Source organism: Sylvia atricapilla, chromosome 1, assembly GCF_009819655.1.
Source record: "Sylvia atricapilla isolate bSylAtr1 chromosome 1, bSylAtr1.pri, whole genome shotgun sequence".
Lineage (NCBI taxonomy): Eukaryota > Metazoa > Chordata > Aves > Passeriformes > Sylviidae > Sylvia > Sylvia atricapilla.
Window position 1 is genome coordinate 112,467,051 of NC_089140.1, and position 25,176 is coordinate 112,492,226.

The following is a 25,176-nucleotide window of genomic DNA, read 5'->3' on the forward strand; positions in this document are numbered from 1 at the left end:
TCCATCTTGTTTTATTAAGCAAGAACCAACCTAAACCATCATGATCCAGCTCCACACAAAAGTCAGATGCAAAACCAATGGCCTGTTACTCCAAGCAAAGGAAAAAAGTTACGAAGTGTTTATTTATGATCCATGCTGAAGCTCTCCAAGTATCTACCTATAATTTTCAAGTCAGGGTTCTTGCTTCAAAAGCAGAATGCTTAGAACATTGAGATCAGACTGCAGAACTTAATACACTAAAGAAAGAATGCAGAAGTGGAAAGCAAAGCTTAATAAATTTCCCATTTATGTAACTCCATTATTGCCAGGAACACACATGTTGGTCTCTGTGCTCCTTATGTCCCCTGGGTACCTTGTTAGAAGCTGCTGATCAAGTGAAAGTTATTTTTCACACACACATTCACTGAGACAATTAACTTCATTCATACCAGTCTGCCATGCAATTTATTTTCAAACAGTGAGGACTCCTGCTTGGAATACACCAGTGCTCAGCAGCAGACAGATACCACACACCTCTTCCCTGGGTGGTCTTTCAGCCAAATACTAAACTGACCAAAGCAGTGGTTAAGTTCAGGTGCTGCAGTCCTGTAACTTTGGATGAAAATCTTTCCACTTATAAATGAAGATGCAGGAAGAAGTTACTGAAACAAGAAGCAAAACCAGACTTACTGAGTCAGAGAACATTACTTTGAGAGTCAGCTTAAAATTCAAGATACGATTTTAATACTTCAGTAAAAACAAATACAAAATAATCCTATCACAGAAAAAACCCACACATCATCTTCATTAACTACATTAAAATACAGAATATTTACAAAGAAAAGCAGTCAACCAGAGTCAGCTATGCAGACAACTTGGAAATTCCCCCCGAACCACAAAACCCAACCAGGCAACCATTATCATATCAGCTGCACTGCAGCTATTCCAGGCAAATTTGTATCAAAAACTACTTTCATAAAAGCATAATTTTTGTTATATTGGTGAAGAGAGTTGTATTTCCTTGGAATACATATAACACTGACAGTTGCTTACATCATGTTAAACAGTTTTGTTTTGTTTGTCTCAAGTCCTTGCATGCTTTAAAGTGCAACCAACCCCCCCCCAGTGTTCTGCTATTCATTTACTAAACTATGTTACCCAAATTTTGTTTCAATAATGACAAAACTTCATTGCTACCCAAATTTCCTTTCACTTCTACTCATGAACCTATCACCTGATTGGAAAGACATTCCAATCAAAGTCAGCTTTTGCATTTCTTGTACAGACACCTACAGTAATGCACAAATACAGGTATGTGCAGGAATTCACTAGCTAGCAGATACATCTAACCTAACAGAGCCATTAATGCAGTATTAGTGGTGATCGCAAGTTATTTCACACTTTTTTTTTAAGACACATAGATTACATCATAAAGCTGTTCACCGAATCAATTTTTATTTGTTCTAGCTTGTGTTACAGTTTAACCTCAGGCAACATAAATGCTTTTATGAAAATTGAGACAATATTAATGAAAGATATGCATATTCTCCTACATGATTTTATTTATTTTACTGGGCTACATAGTACTAACAATCTAGCCAGTGTCAGAATTACAAAATTGACTTTAGACAAAGGTCACACTAGAATGATACTCTTCTGTTACTTAGGAGCTTGAAGAAAAAGGCTTGTGGTCAGACATGAGCTCCTGAAGTTTGGGGTATGGGAAAAAGTGGATTGAGCTCCAGCCAACATAATCAAGAACATGGCAGCTATAAAGCACATTACACAGGTAAAAGGACAGCAAGAATTTTCTTATCTGCATTTCCAGAAGTTACCTTATAATCACTGTTGGGAGAATTTATTGCCTGCAAGGAAAGAAGTCCTTACGAAGAACAGCCCTAGCCAGAACCTTGCCATCCCTTCCACAAAGGCGGAGACGCCCAATACTCTTACAGGGCAACTTAAGATAATAAACAATTGTTAAGTGAGTAGAAACAGGTTCAGAGCCCTGGAACCCAGAGTTATACCCAGAAGTAAAGATGAGTAGTGCTACGCACATAGATGACTATTTTTTAAGTCCATGTCCTCAGGAAGTAAACATGAAGGCAATCAGAAAAAATTACTCACAAGGGTAGATTAGGAAATAGTTATTACTGTACAGAGACATGACATAAAATTACATAATAAAAACTGACTTAATGGATAAAAATTGCTCTACACATGCAAAGACACCCACACATCATGTCACTCTCCTAAATGCACGTATGCATGTACATGCACATACACACATGTGCCTGTGTATGTATTCACATTGCCAAAATGCAAGGAAATCCACTCTGCTAAGCACTGCACAGCAGAAATACTCCCATACTTCCAAAGAGTGCTTTTGTAAGCCTCAACTTACCTCATGACATAGAGACACAAACTAGAAGTTTTAGGTTTTGGTTGTGTAATGCCATTCTTCTCCCCTCCCTAAGCTCACAAGCAATGACACGCTGAGTTTAAAACCAAAAATGTTACTGCAAAGCAGCTAGACAATTAGATACTTACTTATCAAAACTATCACTGTATTTTATGAAGCTTTCCAACTTTTCCTTGGCGTATTCTACCACATCTGAATGAAGCTCTATTCCATGATTTATCCCAAAAGGTCCTGTAAATAAAAACAGCATGGTGCATTTTCGTGATGTTTCTTTTCTAAGCATAACAAAACTGCATGGGACACCACTACAGCAAAAAACCACAAAAAACACAAAAAACTCCAAACAGTGCTAGACAAAGTTATTTTTTGCATCTGCATTACCAGTGCTTAAAGAGGCAGGTAAAAGGCTAAAGATTTAATAAAAGAACAGGGACAGAACTACCACAAAACAATTACAGAATGAATTTTCTTTGTAGGCATGCAGAAAATAAGTTGACTACACTGAAGTCAGTCTGCGCAAATTCTTTCCCAAAACATTACTTACCTGGAAAACAAGAAATAAAAATTATAATTCAATTAGATTCTGAAGCTTTCTTATGGCAAAATTTTCATCTTTTGACAGTTTAGAGATTGGAGATTATATCCTTTACCCACATATGCTTTTTCATTTTGCGGGTTGCAAAATCAGAAATGTGTTCCTGATATAGTTATATATAATAATTAATTTCCACCTAGAACAGTGAAATTGCCCACACATTGTGTTCACTCATCACGATCCCATCTTAACTGCATTACCTTCCTGAGATCAAATTCAAGTATAATTTCAAGTTAAACTGTGTGCCAAAAGTTAATGCTATATTTCAGGAACAAGAAGAAATCATGAGACAGTATTATGAGGATTATCCACATCAGGAAGGAATGTGAATCAGACAGTCACATTTGCTGTAAGGATTCTAAATTTAACATGCACTCATAGCCCACGGTCTTTAGTCATTGGAGTATAGAATTGGAAAAGGGAGAGGGAAGGGAATGAGGGAAAGTAAACATCAATAAGATTGGACAAAACTTATATTTATATCCTCTACTGCATTCTAATTCTTTCCTAAATATTTAGCTCCATGATGTTACTCCAGCGAAACAGAATTCAATTTGTCTTTTCTAGGACAGAGATTAACAAAACAGACCTGGGGTCAATAAGAAACGTTTTGTATTACTGCAAAAAAATACAGAATATAGCTACATACCATTAACCTGACCAATAACTGCAACTCTTAACATAGTTTAGAGCATTTTCTGCTGGGTGAAATAAAAGCAATCCACTAGCAGTGGCACTGGCAGTGCTTGTAAGAACTCATTGACTGCAGGCAAGAGGTAGCTATCATCCAACTGATGTTCTTAGAACTTGTGAAAGCATTTACCTCCTGCTGACATTCATTTTTATTGCAAATTCATTTTATTATTGGTAACTTTAAGAATTTAAAAGGAGGAGGAGCTCCTCCTTTTCTTTCCTTTTAAGAAAAGCATTGGCATAGGCAATCCTTTTCCAGTTGTTTAATATTCTCTCTCTACTGTAATATGCCATGATGTTTCTAACAGCTCTACAGCATACAGTTTTCTTTACTTAAAAATTAATCACAATTTTTTAACCTCATAATTTAAAGTAAATTAAAAATGCATAAACATCATCTGTCCAAAATTCACATGTACATTCCTTCAAGTACCTAACTTTGAAAACAACTAAAACATTCTGCAAGTGTCAGTAGCTCCAACAATCTGAAATTAAAACTATGAATGCAGAACACTACCACATCATCATACACCACAGTATCCATAATTTAAATGGAAAGATGAGAAATGTGCTCTCTTCTTCCATTGGGGAAGTCACTGCTGGACATGTAAACAGAGTCAGCTATTCTAAAAATGTGAAACCAACTTCACCACTACTCTCTGAAATCAACTGGCCCCTTTCAGCATAATGAGATAGCAATTCCACCACCTAGTCTGAACTTCCTTTACATTTTAACAGTATCAGCAACAGTTAATTTTATCTCTGTGGATTGGAGTGCAGTCTTTTTAGTATGTTGCTATACTTAGAAGTGACCATCAGTTTCAGATTATTTGATAATTTAACCCACTCATTTTGACACTGCCAATGTGGCAGAACCATTAGTCACTACATTGTCAAATCAAAAGATACCCAACTGCTATCAAAACCCACAGCTCCTTGCTGCAGTGTCCACTGAAATTGGTTTGAAAAAAAAAGGTGAGCTTTTAAAAATTAATATGGTCAGAAAATTACATATGGTTAATACGTCAGAAAATTACATCTCTTTCTTCATTAAAGCAACTGTTCCCTGGTTTAAAACACTAAAGTAGAATTATATGTATCTAATTTTATCAGAAGTATAGCAAGAAAATGAAGGCACATAAACTGCATTTATACCTTCTACACCTCAGCCTAGAACTCAACATATCACAACACTAAAACTTTGGTGACAGGGTACAGCACTCCAAAAACATGTAAAGTCAACCTCTGTATGTAGCTGAGCAGCTGCTGCTCCAGGCTGCTCAAGCCCTGCTAGGGACTATCAACACCTGAGCTGCCTTTTTGGGAACATCTGCAGGATAACTGTGCTCCTCACGGGCTGTCAGCCAACCTCACCCTCCTGTAGAAGACAAGTCTTTTCCTGTGTAATTCCCTCAAGTCTGCATATACTATTCTGAAGGATGGGAATTCTGCTTGATGCGGAGAGGTCAAACCCCGGAGCAAAAGTTCAACAGCAACTTAAAATTGGTTAAGGACAGAAATACAAATGCATTATACAGAATCAAGTGCAATAAACATAAATATATATTTTTTCCTTTAACATAGAAATTAAGAAAGAATAATGAAGTAGCAAAGCTTTCCAGAATACAGAAATAAACAATACCATTAGTCACTACCCTGAAAAAACATCTTAGAGGAAAAAAACCACACCCACAATATTTACTAATTGTTTTAATACTGAACTTAAAATACTACAATCCTATTTAAAATATGTATTCTTGATTAGAAACACTCCCAAACAGAGAAAATCAACACTCTGAGAACAGATAGCTTTACCTTATTTTTTACCTGTACATGACTATAATGCCTGTTTCCACAAGATAGCGGAATCTCTTTTATCAGTATTAATTAGAATAAAAGATGCTGCAGATACAAACAAATTATGTCTGTTATGTAGTATTAGCCATAGTTTCTTCCTTCCAATAAATAAGAACTGATGACAGAAAGTAACTAAATTAATTGAAAATGAACAAGCTGACTCTTGACACCTTAGTTTTATATATAAATAAGTGCAAGCAAAATCTGTAAATTACCTGTCAGCAAGATTTTTGCAACCAAAGAAAAACTGCATGTAATATGGTCAATATAATTGTATCTATGAAAAATACCCATTAAAATAGCTACAGCTGTTTTATGTAATAAAATAAATGGCAAAAAAATCAGTTGTTGGTGCATGTGCTCTATAATGTAAATGTTGGGCATGAGGAGCTTTAATGCATTTTTCTCCCCAGGTTTTAAAAATTAATTTAGGCAACAATATTTACTTCCATTTTTTTCATATAGGAAATGCATTTGAATACAAGAAAAAACACAGCGTTAGAGTGTTAAAATTCTCCTGAAAACCTACAGACCTGATTGAAAGGTCTCATCAACCTACATCCCAAAATTTTCTCACTAAAAAGCTGATTAAATGTATTTTAAAGTAACTGTTTGCATGCTGACAAAGAATTATTTTTAGTTAAGTTTCTTCAAGAGAAATTACAATTTAGATTTTCCTTTCCACAAACTGACGATCAAAACAGTAACCGACAGTAAAGGCACAAAGAGAGTGCAACTGGAGATGAAAATTTTAGTCTTCAAAAATTGTTCCACCCTACCTTTCCCTTTTAAACAAAAACAGGGATTGTTCCCTTTCAAATGAGAATTTTAGACTACAGAGTACAGGAATAACTGCCTCTTCCAAAACATCGATGAAATGTCACCAAACTACAGCACCATTTAACTGCTTGTAGATAACAAAAAATATTTTAACAATAGATGTCAAAGAGCCAGCCTTATGTATGGTACTGTCATTGCTAAAGAGATAAAAGTAAAAAAGGTTTTACAAGGCTTGCCACTCTCTTCTAAAATAAGTAAATCCATTATATTTGAATAAAAACATCCAGGTCATCTAATATTAATAATTACCTAATATTAATCCCACCATTGTACTCAAGTATCCGGTTCCACTACCCAGATTTAGAAAAGACAATCCAGGCTGAAGTTTCAGTGCTTCCATGACTTCAGAATAAATGCAAGGCGCTGACAAGTGTATATTTCCATGCTTCCAGGCCAAGTCTTTGTAAGCATTGTCCCTGTATCCTTCCAGGTAATAATCACCACGATCAATCGCTCTGAACGCTTGCTCCACACTCTCGGTGCGAATGTACTGAGCCTCTTTTAAGTTATCGATTAAGTCATCATTGTCTTCTCCAGCACTCACAGCTCCTCCCATGCTGAACTTCTGTGGTAATTCAATTAATTTGCAAAACACATTAGGAAGAGAGTTTTCCAAAAAGTGTATGTATGTAATGGAGTCTCAGCTGTTTTTTCAGAAGGACATCACAAGTGAATCCTGCAAAAGAGATATATTCACATAATTTGAGTTTCAAAAGACAAATTAACAACTATTAGCAGGTGATGAAATATTGTTAGTACTAGGTAACTTTTTGAAGCAAAACTAAGAGTCGGGACATCTAGTATTTAGTCAAAATTCTGGCCCTCAGATTTTAACTCAGAGCTGAGAAACATCAGCTTAATATATCAACATGAGTTGTCTACGTTATCCAAACCTTTATGTTGCGTGACTTGCTAGACGCTGCCAACGCTACAGTGCTAAGAACCCATCACCCATGTTATATATTTGAGAGGGCATGGATGGGACAGCAACTGTCCTTGGGTGAGCTCTAGTCCCATCCTGAGAATTAAGTGTCCAACAGCAGCTGGGGTGTGTACCAACTTAGCTAATTTTGAAAGAAAATTGGTTTCCATGCTCTAAGATCAGCCCTTGGAGGGAGACAAAGCCCAGTCATGGATGATGTGCAGGAGACAATTTTCAGATGTTCACTTTTGAGCTGAAACTAGTGCAGATATGATGGGACACTGCTCTCTTCTGGAATCAAAACAGGAAAGTCCAAAAAGTATCTGAGCACCTCCTAATGCCTGCCATATTCACTAGAGGAATAAAAACTCCTGAAGTACCTAGAAATTTTTCAAAGTTTGCCAGGTCATAAACATAATGCTACACTGAAATAAGTCATATTAACTTCAAAATAATTCCTTCAGATCTGTATTTTATCTGCAGTTATTTCATTATGAATTACTAAACTCAAAATCCAGATGTTACCATTTTTAATGTTGCATGAATTACTAAAGAGCCAAAATATATCAAAATAGCATATACCAAAATAGCAACAGAAGACTAAGAAACAAATAACCAGGAAGTTTAATGCACTGCTTCTTGGTGAATAAAGTAAACAGTGAGTATCAGAACAATGCTGATAAAACACTGAAGTTTTAGTTATTGCTCAGTAGCGTTTACACTAAGCCAAGGACTTTTCCACTTCCTACACTCTGCAGTGAGCAAAACATCAAGAGGCAAGGAAGCTGACCTGGACTGCCCAAAGGGATATTCCATACCATAAGGTGTCATGACCATTATATAAACTGGGGATCGGGGTGGAATGTTCAGGGCTGTTAAAGCTCTGGTAAATCAGAGGTGAAATGATGACTGCTCACCATTCAGCTGTGTGCTTCCCTCTGAAGCAAAACCAATTCCCACTGACATTCAGGAATGGAAAGAGGTAAAAAGTCACCACATGCAATTATCCAGCAACAAAACATTTGACTGAAGTAGAAAAACACCTCGGTGTGTGTCCAACTTCACAGGAATACATATTTTGATTTGTGAAAAAAACTACAGGACAACTTAGAAAATATGAAACCTGAGACTTTTTTTTTTTAAGTATAATTTATAAAAATCTTCCAGCCTTACTTGTTTGCACTTGCACCACACCTGAAGGTTTGAAGAATTAAATGATGATACTTAAGTTAAACAATCCACAGTGACTAAAGCAATAGTTTCTGCCTTCCTTCATACTGAAAAGTTCATTATTATCTTGAGATATGTTTGGAAATAAATTTAACTAAAACCACCAAGATAAGTACTGAGTTTCCTAAAGACTAAATTCAGCTGCTGCCATTTGGAAATTGGAATGCCGCTTTCAGCTCTTCCTGCGGGGTGCAACCACCACCTTGCACCAGCAGATGGAGAACTCGGGCTATCCATCAGCAGAGCGTCAAAAGACGTGCAGAGCCCGCGGATGGGAAAACGTAAGGCTTTAGAATTTCCATCAACAAGGGTCTTCACTCCTTTCACATAACCTTCATTTTCTGTAAATAATACCTTTTTCTAATTTTCAGCACCCAGAGCACTGAAACAGAATTATTTTAGGTAAATTTGAATTCTTGGCATTTTGAATATGACGGCTGAAGTATTTGTAATATCACAAGGTTTTCTACAGATGACACTCACCAAGTATCTCAGCGTCAATAACGATTATTACACACAATCTCAAAGGCAAAAACAGAAAAGGTGGGGTCGACGCTGTGACACTGAGGTAAGTAGGGGAGAGGGGAAATGGAGTGTCCTCTCTAGAATGAGACACAGCAAAAAAAGTGGCTATTTGGCAGTGCAGTTGAAGGCTACATCTCATTCCGGATACACTGCCCCTGTCTGAAGAAGGTAACATTAGGAAGTTGACAGTTATGGTGTTTGCTTTTTAGGTATCTTGCTTTGGTTTGCTTTCATTAGTGCTCTACTCTGCAGCTACAGGTAGGCAAAATAATTTCAGATGAAAATTATTTTTGTTCAAAAACAAAAAAAAAAAGCCCTAGGAAATGAAAGAAACAGATCTTTTCATGAGAAGTGGCCTCTTGTACTGCAAAGAAATACTTTTTGATAATTCACTTTCCTCCAATGCTTTTATGTTCATAAACTTTTACTTATGAAGTAAAACTACTAGCAGAGGTGACAGATATTTTAAGCACAAAAAAAGAAAACATCTCAGAAGCCATTTTAGCACAGTTGGAGAAAAACGGCAAGTTAATCAAATCCTCCTTGTGACAGTTGACCCAGGATCAAGACAAAAACAGCAGAACATACTGTGATAAAACTTTCTACATAGCTGAGTGCTCACCAAAAACATCCTGTGAAGCTCCCTGATATTAAAACTTAAACTCATGCAGTTCACAAAAAACACAAGCAGCATTCTCATGCCTGTAACAACCAAGAGGTACAGCTACAGCCACAAAGAAATATTAAGGTTTGTCAGGTTAACAAAATGCAGCTATTGCTTTTAGGCTTAGGAATCTATGGAATACAGAAGCCAACAGAAATTACAGTGTAGGAGTTAAAATTCCAGTATAGTCTTGATAAAAAAAGTTAATTCACTTAGTAAAATTGAGAGCAATTAAAACAATCTTCATTTCTCATTCTGCACTACTCATGAATTTATTTTCAGAAATCGGAACCCTACCTTGAAGTTTCTTACATCTACAATAAAAATTAAATGGAAACACACTTACAATCTGCATAACAATCCACACAACTATATAACACCACCTCTGACCTGCTTCTGACCTAACTTGTAACCAATTTCAGTGAAATACCTTAAACAATTTCTTTCTGGATGGGTTTTGATGGTTTTCTTTTAATATTGCCACATTAATTGAACACATTTTTTGGCTAAGTGGCTAAGAAGCGATGATAATTTGAATACATTTTAATTCTTCACTATCTTATAAGATCTGGAAAACCCTTAGCTGAGAAGTTCGTAACAAGGTATAAGGCTAACCAAGTTTTTTTGCCAGCTTTTACAATGACACAAGTTTTGTACATTTCAGAATTTCTACAAATGTATTTGCACTTCAAGTTAATTTCCTGGGCCACTAAGGATTTGCACACTCTCTTAAATGCAGTTTAAATACTGTGCTAGCAGTATTAATTTGCCACACAAAACCTCAATGACATTATTACATGCATACACTGCAAAGTATCTTAAAATTTAGTATCTTGTAATACTGACACAATCAGACTCCATATAGGTAACTACTCAGAAACACAAGCTACTTGAGCCGACTAACTTGATCCTTACTTTGTTTCAAAGAATGGAAAATAGAAAATAGAATAATACATGGAATCAGCCATATTTGCAGTCTCTCACAACTATTTTCACTAACACATCAGCTTGGAGGAATATGACACTGAATCAAGAGTGCGATACATTACTTTAAACTGATATATAGAATACAACCCTTTTTGGTGAGTCCTCCTTCACCCCTTTGAGAGGGAGAAGACAACAACAAGTCACCGAGCTGCACATTAATATTAGGATTCCACGGTTCAGTTTCTCCAAAAAGGAATATTCTGTGACTGGCAATAGAAGGGAATTAACCATTAATGCCCACACAGGCCTGAAACACTTCAGCCAATTTAACAGTTTCAGTTTACTCAGGGCAAACATCAGCAACATCGCTCTAATCAGCAGAGATTTAAAGTTCCCCAGGCTCCCAATCAAGTATCAGACCTACTCCTTTCTGTCCACACTCAATACATGACACCCCTGCACCTGTTATGAACTGAAGATCGTGTTTTGCCTGTCGTCATCCCATCCAATGACTCCTACAACCGCAGGACTTCATTTTCAGTTTAGCTTCCCTTTTTCTCCCAAGTACTATAATTGCAACTCACACAAGGAAATTCAACCTCACACTGAAGACCCGAGCTTAAGATTTCAGCAGGAACTTTCAAACAAACAGTATGACTGATTAGGATGTGAAAGGAAAAGAATAATTCTAATATTACTTTTACCCAGCAAAGCCTGGAGAAAAACCAAAACATGAAGTATGTGCTGACAGTACCTGTAAACGTGACCACAAAATTAAGAACAAAATGTGGAACACAGAGGTACTTTGGAATTAAGTCTTCATAAGCATTTTTAAAAAATGTTTACTGCTGCTAAACTGATACTAAAGGCAGCAAAAAGTGTAAATGCTTTGGAAACCCCACTGCTAGAACTACCTTCTCTTCCACAGTTATTTGTTTTGTCATTCCAAGCAGCTATGAAAGAAGACAACCTGTTGTTTTTAGGGTATGTGATGCTACTTGGTGCAATAAGGAAAACTCTATCGAGAACACTGCAGGTTTTTGAAGTCTACACTCTAAACTAATCTTACTTAAAAACATTCACTCCTAAGCTGCTGTTCAGTGGGTCACTTCAAGAAGCTCTTCAAGTTAAACAGACACAAGTACAAAACCAAGTACAGTCAGCTCCAGTGCAGTGCACTCCACAGAGCATACTTCAAAGTTCTTTGCAATATAGCAATGGAACAAAAAATAGACCCCAGGATTAGCATTAAGTCAAATGAATGTAAACACCTACAACTACTGACTTAACCTGAATTGCATTGACCTACTTGGGCAGAAAATGTTTGTCAAGTCTGATGTAAGCTTAAGCCCTGATCTTCCTGTTTGAACTTTCAACAGCTGTTTATACAAGATTCCAGGTATGTGCCTGCTCTCACTTCCTCCACCTCCCTTCACCTGAACATGCTGAACAGCAGACATGGTACAGCATTTCTCTCTGAAGAGCTGCTGAGACTTATGGAACTCCACAAACATATGAGCAGTGACAAGCACATAAGCACATGATCAAATGAATTTAACCTTGGGAGCTACACAAGGGCACAATTTTGGACTAACTTGCTGAGTAGCTACTGAATTTGTTTTTGTTAACATTGAGATAGTTCACAGGAACTTGAGTAAAATATATAATAAAACAACGTAAAATTTTGTTAGTTGTTTTTGTGTTTGCTTTTCTCTCTTATTTGAACTAGAAGATATTCTTTTCTTGGTTAATGCTGTGTCTTGTAATTAATTTGTTCTTCCCATCTGAAATTCTACCTACCCTCTTCACACCATACCAAGGACCGAATGCTGAAAGGAACATTTTTCTATACAGAGTTCTGTATGCTGGACCTGTTCTCAGGTACGCTGATACAGGCTTCAAAATTCATTACCTTTTATTACAAAGCAAAGCAAACAATCCTACATACTTCCTGGACTAAAAATGTCTTTGTGCAGCTTAACCCCACATCCCAACTTAGCTCTCCTTATTGCTTAAAATCTAGGCAACCAAAAAATTTTTGAAAAGCTGAGCCTCTCAGGCTTCAGGAGCAGTTTCTTCTTCAAACATAGACTCGTTAATTGCTATAGGCAAACTGGTGATTACCTCTCACAGGTTGTATGTATACCTTTATGGCTGAATGAACATTAGCTCTGCCCTGATTCTGAGTACCATATAGCGTACCATCAATTCAGGCTTCAAAATAATTAATATTCTTCTCTACCCACAACAGCCTGAAACCTTTCCTGTTGTTTAGTTTAGTAAGAGAATGCAGAAAATGCTCTTGTCTCTGGGGAGCCTAGGATGACTTAGTGACCTTTCAAAGTTCCATTTAAGATCTAAGCAAAGGATATCAGTTTAACCCAACGTCTAACATGCAGAAGATCCCCTATCCTTCCTCTGATACTAGTGCCTATGACAGAACCTGGCAGTCCTCTTCTAGCATATTTTGTAAAGGTCTCAGCTCCTGTGAGGTGTGCTTACAGCTTCATCTATTCCCAGGCCACAACTATTTTTAGTTTGTCCAGTATAAACTAGCCAAAGAGCTTTAACACAGACTGTTAGGGAGAAAGGGAGAAAATCAAAACCTCTCGAGAGCCTAACAGACCCACAGAAACAGGAGGTACCAGGCAACAGCAGTTTGTTCACTGCCTAAAATATTCACAAGAGATATGAATCAATGTTGTTTCATAGATACAGATGTCTGATATTCACTGAGTCTGTCTCATGCACCTGTTTTGTATATGAGAAACTGCTGTCTGTGCACATATTTCACAAATTTGTGAGCTACACAGTCACCAGGCTGCAAAACTCATTGCCACAATACACAGCTTTGTGGATGGGTATTTAACAGATAGTATTAATTTCAAGCAGGTTCATATAAGCCATAACAGGTAAATGTTAAGAATCAGAAGAGCTGCAAGGTGATGTATAAAAATAACTGGTTCTGGTAGACTGAATTCTGTTTAGCCTGAAAAGGCAAAAGGCATAGAAATGACACAAACATTTATGCAAATTTCAAATTGTGATCACTTTCCATCTAAGATACCTTAATATATAAAAAGAACAAGTGAAAAAGTCTACATTTTTAAAACAAAACTTTTTTCTCTTAATGAAAGAAGATGGTTAAAAATTTAGTTTGGGTGACCGGAACATAAAAATGCTCCTTTACTTGGAGTAACCTTAAGAGAGTGACCAGTAACAACTGAGGGATGGGGAGGGAGAATCCTCTTTTATAGTCAAGTACAAAGCAGGTTTTGTACAGGAACTGAAGCATATTTTCCTAACTTTTTACCATAAAAGTTATAGTTCTTAAGCAGATCAAGTCACACTTCATGTAACTTTGCCTAGGCAAATGTGGCCCATGACAAAATTTTCACTGTTCCAGTCAAAACTAAAGTTCAAAAACTTACTGCACATAAGCATTTCAAGTTATTTAAATAACTCACTTCTAGCAGCAACAGAACAACATACGCCTGTTGCCTTTAGCAAAAGAAAATAGAAATGAGGTCAAGTGTAAAAATAGAAGATAGTTGCATTCCTGACACTTGAAACCTCATCTTGTAGCTATGCATTCACTTCAGTCTCTACAAAAAAACCCCAAAAAACAACAAACCAAATTAAAACCCAAAAATATCAACCAACTTTACCAACCTCCAAGTACACTAAAACGTTTAGGTTTCTAATGCTCAGAAGTGTATCTAAAAGCTTCAAAATAGCACACAATAATCACAGCATAAATAACTTAAATACTGTATTATCATGAAGTTTACTTTCACAGCCCAAGAATCTCAACTTTCATTATTATGCATCCTCTTCTTATGAGATGCTAAATAATACAATTTAAGAAAAAAAGAAATTCCAATTCTTCTTTGCTTGATCCTTGTAACAGTACAGTGCAATACAAGAGTATGCTTTGAGAAGTTATGTTATTATAAAATATATCTAAATTACAAAATAAGATTTTTATCTTCTAATTCTCAAGAGGAAAGAATGAGTAAAATCTACTCCTGTTTCCTGCTTCTATTCCTCAGAACCATGAAACAAAATTCTTTCACTGATGCAATCTTCCAGAAGCATCACACTGGAATCACAATTTTTTTTCAAATATAACTTATTTACTAACACTTGCACACTGAGCTAGTTTTATCTTGTCAAAGAAAGCAGTGGATATCTACCCCACTTTCTTCTTTTTAATCCCCAAATCCAGCATATCCAAAAGCTTTAGACTTTAAGGATCTATATCATAATTTGTCTCAGCCTCCACACATACCATAAATCCATCAACAGCACACCCTAAAATGATGTGACCATCCATAAATCTCTACTACTTAAGATTTTCAGTGTTTACTTTATATAAAACAGAGATCAACATTCTTTCCATGGTTCTAACCAAAAGAAAGTGATGATTTATCAAAACTTTCAAAACATACGAATCAAGTATGAACTAAATGTCTATTAAAATTCTACCAAAAAGTCTCTAGTCATCCAGGGGAAAAAAAATAAAATCAACACTTTAGTTTACAATGTAAAAGGTTACAGCATTATTACCGCTGTCGAAGTCTGTTTCACAAAGCTTCATGCAAATATTATTCTCCATCCTTTGAGGTAATCTTTCTAAGTATTGCTCTTGTAACAGTATCACTAATTTATACGTCTGTGGCCAGAGGTACCTTCTACTTTAAAATTTCTACACAGCTTGCAAATGATTAAACAGATTACTTGCTTGCACATATCCAAGTTAACCTAGTTGCATTATGTGACAGAAAACTGTTCTGCACACAAAGGAGCAGGGGTGCACTTCCCACTAGGGGAAACACACATGAATACCCTGACCAAGGCTACCATAAGCTCCCTTCTCACTCCCACCACCACTGTCTATCTCCAAGGCATTTCCCAGATCCAAAGGTGTAACAGTTACAGAGCTACAGAAGTTATCATGGAGTGCAGGCAAAAGTCCTGTGAGGGGATGCTTGGAGAAGGAACCAGAGGTGGGAAAAGCAAAACATCAGTGACCAGAGGGGAAACAAGCCTGGGAAAGCCAAGGCTATGGTGACAAGAGGGATAGGTCACCTGTGCGCAGGCTGCAGGTCAGTATGTGTGCCCAGCTGTGCCCTGCCATCCCGCTGGACTGTTAATCTCCTTTTGCAAAGCTTTCTTGGGCCTCTGCTTGGTTCCCATGTTCATCTACAAGACATGGAGTCAGACCACAGGTCACAAGGGCTGGTGGGTCTCAGTGCCAGCAAAGCAGGGTGTGAGCTTCTGCAGGTCCAGGTGTAATCCACCAAGCTGGACGGGTCAGCAAACTGGCAGAGTGGCCTTGGAACTGGGACAGGACACACTGGCAGAGTGAGGCAGCTGAGAAAGTTGGCTGCTGGACAAACAAGGGAAAGGTCCAAGGTGAGCTGCTGGAAAAATCTGTGGTGTTTGGGATTGGCAGCTGAGCATGTGCACATGTGCAAGAGGCAATGAGGCATAAAGAGGCCAAAGAGCTCCAGAGTAGAATGAGCGCCTAAACCCAGTAACTGGGAAGATTTGTACTATGTACACATGTGTTTGCAGACATTCAGCTTGGCCATCCACAAAGAGTAACAGGATGAGGCCATTGGTGCAGTTTGTGCCTGTATTAGTGCTGTCTCCAGTGTTGGTGTGCTGGCAAATTATATATATACATGCTGAATACACATGTTATATACATGAATACACATGTTCTCAGTTTGCTGAGAACATGTGCTTAGCCTCACAGCTGGCAGCAACTGACATGGGAATGAGAGGAGTCTTAAGTTTTGCCAAGGTAAATACAGGTTGGATATTAGGAAAAAGTTTTTTACAGAAAGAGTGATAAAGTACTGGAATGGTCTGCCCAGGGAGGTTGTGGAGTCACCATCCCTGGATGTGTTTAAAAAAGGATGGGATATGGCACTCGGTGCCATGGTTTAGTTGAGATGTTAGGGCTGGGTCGGACTCAAAGATCTTGAAGGTCTCATCCAATCTTCTGATTCTGTGTGCAACTCACTGGACCTGAGGTCATGGACACCTAAACTAAAAACTAGAGGTACTTGAACAAAACTCCTTACAGGCCTTATTTAAAAGCACATTTTAAACTTGAAAATGTTTCTGAATTTCTGGTTTTGTCTTCAGGGATGAATCAAGTACTACTGTATATGTGGCTCCAAAGCTATAATTTACTCACAGTACCAACAATGGCAGATGTCATCTGGAAGGGATTTGGAGAATTTGTGAAAGCTTGGAGCATTCCAAGATATTAATGCAAATACTTCAGGAAGAAATGGAACTTGAGGATCTTTTATCATTGCCTATATAGCAGCTGTGCACTTGCACAGCTCCAGATAGTCATCATTCCCACAATGTTACTGTATCAGGTTTTTTGCAGTCATACAAAGCACATGGTTTTCACCTGACAGAAGTGTAGTTTACAGATATAACACAAGAGGCTGCTACACTCACACAACTGATGTAGTTACATCATGGACAACTCGTTAATCCAGAGCATGCCAGAACGGAGCAGTCAAATTTTACACTGACTTTTTCTGACAACTGAATTACTTCAGAAAACATCATAGAATCTCAGGAAACTTGGCAGTAATGAGTCTTAGTCATGATGAACGCATAATTAACTGAAGCAAATAACAAGAGACTAAGGCCTATGGGATTTTATAATACTGCAGATGTCAGCTCAGCAGAAGTCAAAGAAACTCAGCAGCTTGATTTTTCTGTCCTTCCAATTTCACTGACCTTCTGACCGCAATAGTGCCAAATTTAGAGGTTCTTGAAGGAAGAACACAGCAAAGTTTAACAAACTGGACTACACTGAATGAAGGAAACCCACAGTTCATTCCCAAAAGGGTAAAGGAAACAGTTTTGCAAATAAAGAGCAGGATCACGTGCCCAGCAGAAAAGCCAGCAAAACTCCACTCACCAGAATCCAACAAGAACTACAAGAGTCAACAAGAACTTCATGAGTCTCAGGCAAAGATTTTCAAATTAAAATCAAATCCTGTGATAGTAAACTGATGTACCAGTAGAAATATTGCGTTCTTGATTACCTGAAGTTATTAGTACTACAGAAATATTAACCATTTGTCAAAATTAAGCATCTCCTTTATCAACTGCTTTGGAGTTCAGTCCTTCAGCAATGCTGACTTGCATTCATTTCAGTCATATCTTTCAAACAAAAAACACTGTTCTGAAAATACAATTAAGAGGATAGGGGCTCCAACAATCGCCTAGTTTTTTAACTTTGATATACAGATCATGACTTAACAGCACAATCACCCTGACTGGGTTGAGTAGTATTACTTGGCTTTTTCTTTTATATGTCAAGAAAACTACACAGTAATTCCCAAATATCTTCTAAAAACACTTGCTATAGAAATAAAAAAATCTCTATATAGTAATCAGTTCCCATTTTCAGCCAACCACACAGTCCTAATTCCTCTTTCAATGTTAAAACAACCACTTTTAGGAACCTAGCCTTTCATTTGGGACAGGGATGCCACAGGCATATCAATTCCTGACTGTGATTCACTATCTGACTACTACTATTAAAAACACTACTTACTATCACTTCACTTACAAAAACCACACATTGACACAGAAATCTGCTTTTGGAGAGGCAGATTTGTCTTTTTTTAAATATGAACAAATAATTAAGATGTCACCTCTGAGATGATCTCTTGGAAATCTAGTTCCCTTTCACCCCTGAAGAGAGCTCATAACAAATTCTATTTGTTTTGCTTGAAGGATGGTACCAACACACACTTTTAGTAGTTACACTCCTTTTGTGTCTACAATATTACTGCACACTGCCTTTCACTACATCTTAAACTAGTATTTTAGAACAACTCTGATTTAACTCTAACTCTTTCCACTAAATCTAAAATGACATTTGTAGACATCAGCTGGGAAAAAAAAAATCTTACCAGTGACAGATGCCTCCTGCAGGAACATTATCCAGTATTACAAAGTTGTCAGTATTCATCCTGAAAATAGTTTTCAAGATTGCTTAATTTGCCATTAGAAATATGCACCTATCACTTCAGACTTTTTAACAAATCGATTGTTAAAAAAAGGGAAGAAATAATTATGATTACTGACAGCTTTAATAAGACTTATCTATTTAGAAATCGTGCAAAGGTTTTGTAATAAAAACAGCAAGCTTCTGGTACTTGTCACGTGACTCTAGTGCTCAAACACAGACCTCTAGTGCTATTTTAGGTGCTCATGCTAACTATTGGCTACTTGGCTGGTGCTACAGCAACAATTAGTGCTAAATAAAACAGAAAACTCTTCTGCCCACATCCTGTCTTTGCTTCTCTGCAAGTAAGTCAGAGGAGCTGCTCTTTCTGTGTGACTTAAGACTGCTTTGAAAGAAACCTCTAGAAGTCCAGTTGGGACTGGAAAAGCAACCAGATAAAAGGCATTATTGGCCAAAAGAGACCAGAAAAGCAAACCTGGAGACACTGACTTGTAGCCAGTTTGTCATCAACAGGTGCTAAAAGCATTCAGGACAGAGATCCTGTTTACAGCTTCTACACTGCCACAGAATTGATTGGTTGTCCATGTGTTCTTTGTGCATGTGTGTCCCTGAACACATGCCATCTCAAGTAAAGCATGCATGTCAGCAACCAAGACAAGGGCTTTCTCCTCTAACTGCTCAGCTACCTCTACTTCAGATTTATCCTGTCTGCCATCTGCTTTTTTTTAATACTTCAAATAACGTAGGCCTTCAGTAATCCTCTCATATCTAACAGCTCCATGTTGACAACTCAGATGCCCTACAGCACCCTCCATATAAATGTCTTCAATTCAGGATTCAAAACATCTCATGTCCCTATCAAACCACCTGATGTAAAGCACATTACCTTTTAAACTTAATTTAAGGTTTTGTTGTCAAATTCTTAATTGTTTCCTCAAACAAGTTTTTCAACATTAATTCCATTTGTACTCTTTTACACCCTAGAAACACAGCAAATCCAACTTCGTTTTCAACTGTGTGCTGAGCAGATACTACTTTGAGAAAATCAAGTGAAATGCAATACTTGAGAAGCATTCCAAACCTCACCTGTTGTCACTGTACCAACATTCAGAGTATCTTAAACCTCCACTTACCTGCAACTCATGGAGCTCAATATTCTGCACTTGTAAAAGCAAGATTCTTACATCCTTTCTTCACTAAATAGCAACAAAACAAAGCCAGAGCTCCAAAACTAGCCTTCATTAAGATCATTTTCTAAGCAGCAGGCTCCAAGTATTCTTCTGCCCCAAGACAGCCCCTCTAAGAGGAGGAGTTCCACAGCAATTCCCCACTCTAGAACTTCACTTTATGAGAATACACCAGAGTCTGTAGCCTGTGAGTTCCCATGATGCCTCCTGATGTCACACCTAATCTCTTTTAGGCCTGTGAAGTTTTTCTTTTTTTAAGTGTTCTGTAAGGACCTCTATACCAGTGTCTTTTCCTCACAATAAAGGATAATTTATACTTCTGTGCTTCAATTTAAAGGACTGCTAAAATTAATTAAGAAATATGTTACATACCAACTGTAGTCACAATGTACAAGTGATAAAGACCCTACAGTTGTTTCCAGATCCGTTTCCAATCATACAGGTTCCAATCCTTTTCTTCTTTCCAAAAATAAGTTTCTTCAGACTAACTGCCATTTTTAAAGACCTCTTTGGTTGCAGTTTACTTTTACTTCTTACTTTCAACATTTTCCGTAAGTTTCTGCTCAGGAGTAGATTCAGCAAGAATTCACACACATACATTCCACCAGTATTCCAAGCTCCTTGAGGTTAACATCGCTGTGGACTTTGCAACACTTTCTCAGAAACACGAAGCGGGCATGACATGCCAGGACAAAAAGGACAGAAAACCAACACCACTCTTCTGAGTGCAAGCCAACTATCTTTCAGTTCTGAAAAAAAATATATTCATCATCCTGAACTGCAATGAATTCTATCCTTTCTTCAAGGACCAGAAGACCAGCCCAAATTTCTTAAATAACACAGCAGCAGAAATTGCTTCAAGAGCTTGCATGAAGGAGGCCTGAAGGCTTTCATTAAAATCCAGTGCACACAAATAAGTCCCAAAGGAATTGGAGCACAGTAGTTATTTCCTGATGCTCTCGTGTAATTATACCCATAATATTTAATATAACTACTACACTTCAGTCCCTGTAACTCCATAAATCACAAAGCAGAACAGTGTGAACACAGCTCTGCAAAGCAGATACATTAAAAGAATTCTGCATCCAAAAAATCCACACTTGTTCGTTGGAGAGGATGATGCATGCAGATCAACTACTGGAAGATTCCTGGAGTGCCTTAGGCCAGACATACCTGATTATTCATTTGCAAAGCATAATTGCACATACATTCTACCCACTTTTGCTATGAGGAGTTTACATTTTAAGTAGGTAAAATAAATGAGATTACATTAAACGACATATGCATTCAAGAGTGCCAAGTGCTGGAGACTTCAAGGTACTCTTCTTACACAGAGAGCTAATTAACCATCAGCTATAGAACATCACTTTCAGTTCAACAGGGTAGAATAGCAAATCTCTGTGACATTCCTACAGAAAATGGGAACAAAGCAGGAAATGACAAGAACAGGTACATGTAAAGATACCTCTCATCCAGAAAAAATTACTGTATTCTTGGTGTTTCTCTCCATGCACCTAAGACTGGCATGAGCATTAACAAAATGCTTAATATTTCAGAACTGCTTTTAATGCATTTGTTCTGGGGAACTTTTGAAATGCCTGACATAAACGTTTCTGAGACACTGCATGGGGAAACTTCATTGCCTGGTTCTGGGACAAAAAAACAAGAACCATCCACTACCATGCACTTGCAGCAGGAATTTTGTGCTAATGTCTTTTAAATTTGCCTTAAGATTTCCTCCTGCACTGGTATCATGCAAAAGAAGCCTACTTTTAGCTTCAGAATACACACTTCCCATCTCAAAGCACTTCAGGTTTACAGACACACAGCCAAGTGACTGCTCTGGTATGGTCCAGCACAGTCATGGAAAACTACAATACACGCCTGACACTGAGGTCCTATTCTTAGGTCTCCTATTAGGCAGAAACCTCTTCAAAAGGAGCTGCAGGTTGGGGCAGTCATTGGCAGGCAAACAGAAGACTAAACAATAAAAACCACTAAACTGCCATGATTATGATTATAAAAATGGCAACATTCCATAATTTACAAATAGAATACTGCAAAATTGAAACTGGCCAGTCACAGATCTAAAGCAAGTCGTGACACAGATTAGTTTAAGAAAATCCCAGAGAGAAGGCCAATGAGAGAGGCAAGAAGATTTGTACCAGAATTCTGGAGTGAAGATCAGAGAGCATACAGGTAAGGAACCTAACCCTGCACAGACACAGTGATAAAATCTGGCCATCCAGGATTGTTCAGTATTACATACTTTTTTCTGTTTCTGCAATTTCATTATATCCTCCCCACTGCCGATCTCTCAACAACATCCAATTGTATTTTCCAGCATTTCTGAGGGACACTGACTGTTGTCAAGAACATCTGGATAAGTGTCCATCTCCAAAGCCCTCATTGTGGCTCTCTGACCTCACTCACACACTTGCAACATTTCTATCATTATATTTATTCTTCCAAAGTCAGTTAAAACACCAATAGATCTGTCACACTTTTTCCCACCTACATGTCCAAAATACTTTTCAAACTTTCCCAACAAATCAGGCAGGAGTTCTGTAGAAGACAGCTCCATTTATCCAAGCCTGATTCCTTCCAGAGATTGGCTGCCCAGAGTAAGGTAATGGTCCTGTTGGGGGGAAAAAAGCGTATCACACATTATAATTCATTTGCAAGCAGAATGGATTAAGGTTACAAAGACATTCTCACCACACATTATTGTAATTTACTGACTCTGAACACTGGATGTTTTGCATCTTGCATCTTAAAAAGCATTCTCTCTAACACAGAGGTCATATGGTCAAGAGGAACTGGGTATCCTCATTAATTTGCTGAAATGCTGACTAGCCTTATTCTGGGTATTTTTTGTGTGTGTCTCAACATTTGCTGCTCTTTATGAGAAGAAACCTTACCTTTTTGCTAAAGCCTGCAGTTCAACTGTGCTCGACTTATTACTTGACAGGAATAAAAAAATACCCCCTAGGAGAACACTAACTATGTTGGCACTGGCAAATACTGCAAGGACACAAACATTTTCCACACACGGGAGCAGTTTACTACTTTCATAAAGAATTTCTTTTCAATCAGACACCCCTCCCTTCCACCTTAGGTGCTTATTTCCATTTTTGTTGTTGCTGGGGTTTTCTTCTGGTGGGGGTTGTGGGGTTTTTTGCTTGTTTGTTTGGGTTTTTTTGTTTTGTTTTTTTTTTTTTTTTAATGACAGAGCTGCACAAAGCAGGCCCAGGCTGCTGACCGAGTATCAAATAAATGCCAAGATTCCTTCCCCCTCTGCCCTCCCTTCCCCTTCCTGCAACTTCAGAGCGGGCCGCTGACAGCTGCCGAGGCAGGGGGAGGCGGCGGACCGAGGGCAGACGAGACCCGCACACGCTCTGCAGAAGGCGGCCCGAGGTCTCGGGCCCAAGAGGAATCCCATTAACACCGCAGACCGCAGCTCAGCTACAGACGTGACCCCAGGACGCCTCCTCCAGCAGATAACAACAAAGAAAACAGACGGGAGGAGGTGGCAGCCCCGGAGCCAGTTCCTGCTCCTCCCCTTACTCTTCTCCCAGCCAAACAGAGACCACAATATAAACACAGACAAAATGTGCGTTTATTGCAAAGCGGGGGGAAGAGGCAGCCTTCCCCTTTTCCCCCGGCGGCTGCCGCCAGGAATGCTCACCGACGGACTCGCCCTGGCTTGCGGGCGAAAAGCGAAGTTATCGCGCGTTTCACACACTTTATTTATGTAAACAAAGTCTCTTCCGCTCGCTGCAGCCGCACTACCTCCTCCACTCCCAAAAGGAGAAATACCCTTCATTAGCCCACGGGTTTTTCTTGAAACAAAACAAAATGTTGTATCACACACACCCCTCAACGACGCGTCGGCCTGGAAGACGCAGCCCCCACAAGCCCCTGAGGTGGTAAAGACTCGACAGCGAAAAAAACAACATACCAAACAACCCAGGCCCAAACAAATCCCCCAAAACGCAGGCTCCCCTTCTCACTGCGTTTCCTCAAAGGCAACAAGCAAAAGCACAGCCATCATGGGGGGGAAGGCAGGGCGCTGAGCCGCAGCGGGGAATAAGCGCTGCCCTCACCTTGCCTGGACCACCATCCCCCGCCTGGATCTCGAGGCTGGAACCTTCTCTGTTGTCCCCGTCCCCTCACAGCTGCCCAGGCCCGCGGCAGCTACACCAACCACCTCTCCTCCTCCCAACCCGTTTTGGGCCAGAGACTATTTATTGCGCAGACGGCGCCAGGGGTGGCAAGGGTCGCGCAAAGGAGGAGGAGGCAGAAGAAGCGGCAGCCAAGGGCGTACGCACAGAGCCTGTCCTGTCCGTCCCCAGGGCGAGCCCTCGCCCTGTCCCGGCTGCCCGAAAACAACGCCTCCCCCCCATCCCCCTTCCCCCGCGCCTGCGTGCGGGGCCCGCGGACAATGGGCATCGGAGCCCCGGGGCGCCAGCCAAGGGCAGGGGCCGGAGGGCCGCGTTCTCCCCCTCCCCCGCCGCAACCCACCGTCCCGGCCATCCGACGGGGCCTCCGCGCCGCACAGCGCGGCCAGAGCGCAGTTCTGTCCATCCCCCCACGGTGCGGGACACTCACCCGTTCCGCAGCGGGCCCCGGACCCTGCGCTGGGCGGCACTGGCGAGACCCGCCCGGGGGTTGGGGGAGGAGAGCTGCAGGCAGGAGAGCTCTCCGGCCGGCCGCGGGCGAACGGCCGAGCGAGCGGGGGCGGCGCTGGGCGGGCGCGGGTCGGGGGTGCGCGGTCGGTTCGGCGGCCGGTGCCGGTGCCCAATGCCGGTGCCGGTGCCCAATGCCAGTGCCGGTGCCCGGTGCCGGTGCGAGCGACGCGACGGGACGCGACGGGACGGGACGGGACGGGACGGGGGAGGCGGGGCCCGCCAGCTGAGAGGATGTAAACAGAGCGTCACGTGACTCCGCCCCCCGCGCGCGGGGCCGACGGGCGAGGCGAGGGCGAGCGCTGCGCCGCTCCGCGCCCCGCCCTGATTGGTCGCTCACCCCCCGCGCGACAGCCAATGGGCGGCCGCCGCTCGCGGCGCTCGTCACCGGTCGCCCTGGGGTGGCGGGGGGCGCGCGCAGGCCTCCCCGGGTCCCGAGCGCCCTTCGCCCCGGCCCGGCCGGGAAGCGCTGCAACTCCCGTGTCCGCGGCCCTCCTGTCTCCCGTGGGCCGTCCGGGGTGGACGGCGGGACCGCGTTCTCTTGCGGAAGAGCCGAGCCGCGGGGGGAGGAGCCGCAGCGGCGGCGGCTCCGCGGGTGGGCGGTGGGGGTCACGCAGCCGCGCCGGAGGC

At 40.1% G+C, this 25,176-nt stretch overlaps 1 protein-coding gene across 4 annotated transcripts in view; it reads right to left on the reverse strand.

Annotated features, from left to right (window-relative positions):
* Positions 1-24,654, reverse strand: part of PCMTD1 (protein-L-isoaspartate (D-aspartate) O-methyltransferase domain containing 1) — a 40,996-nt gene extending 16,342 nt beyond the window's left edge. For 2 of the 4 annotated variants that reach the window (XM_066330962.1, XM_066330937.1), the window contains exons 1-3: positions 24,470-24,654; positions 6,636-7,062; positions 2,530-2,632 (exon numbers count right to left, since the gene is read on the reverse strand). In XM_066330962.1, the coding sequence (XP_066187059.1) occupies positions 2,530-2,632; positions 6,636-6,942 (410 nt within the window). In that variant the 5' untranslated portion in view covers positions 6,943-7,062; positions 24,470-24,654. Of the gene's footprint in view, positions 1-2,529; positions 2,633-6,635; positions 7,063-22,376; positions 22,494-23,964; positions 24,172-24,469 lie in introns of those variants that run through there. The other 2 variants (XM_066330953.1, XM_066330946.1) reach the window with 2 other exon arrangements.
* Between the last annotated feature and the right edge of the window lie 522 nt (positions 24,655-25,176).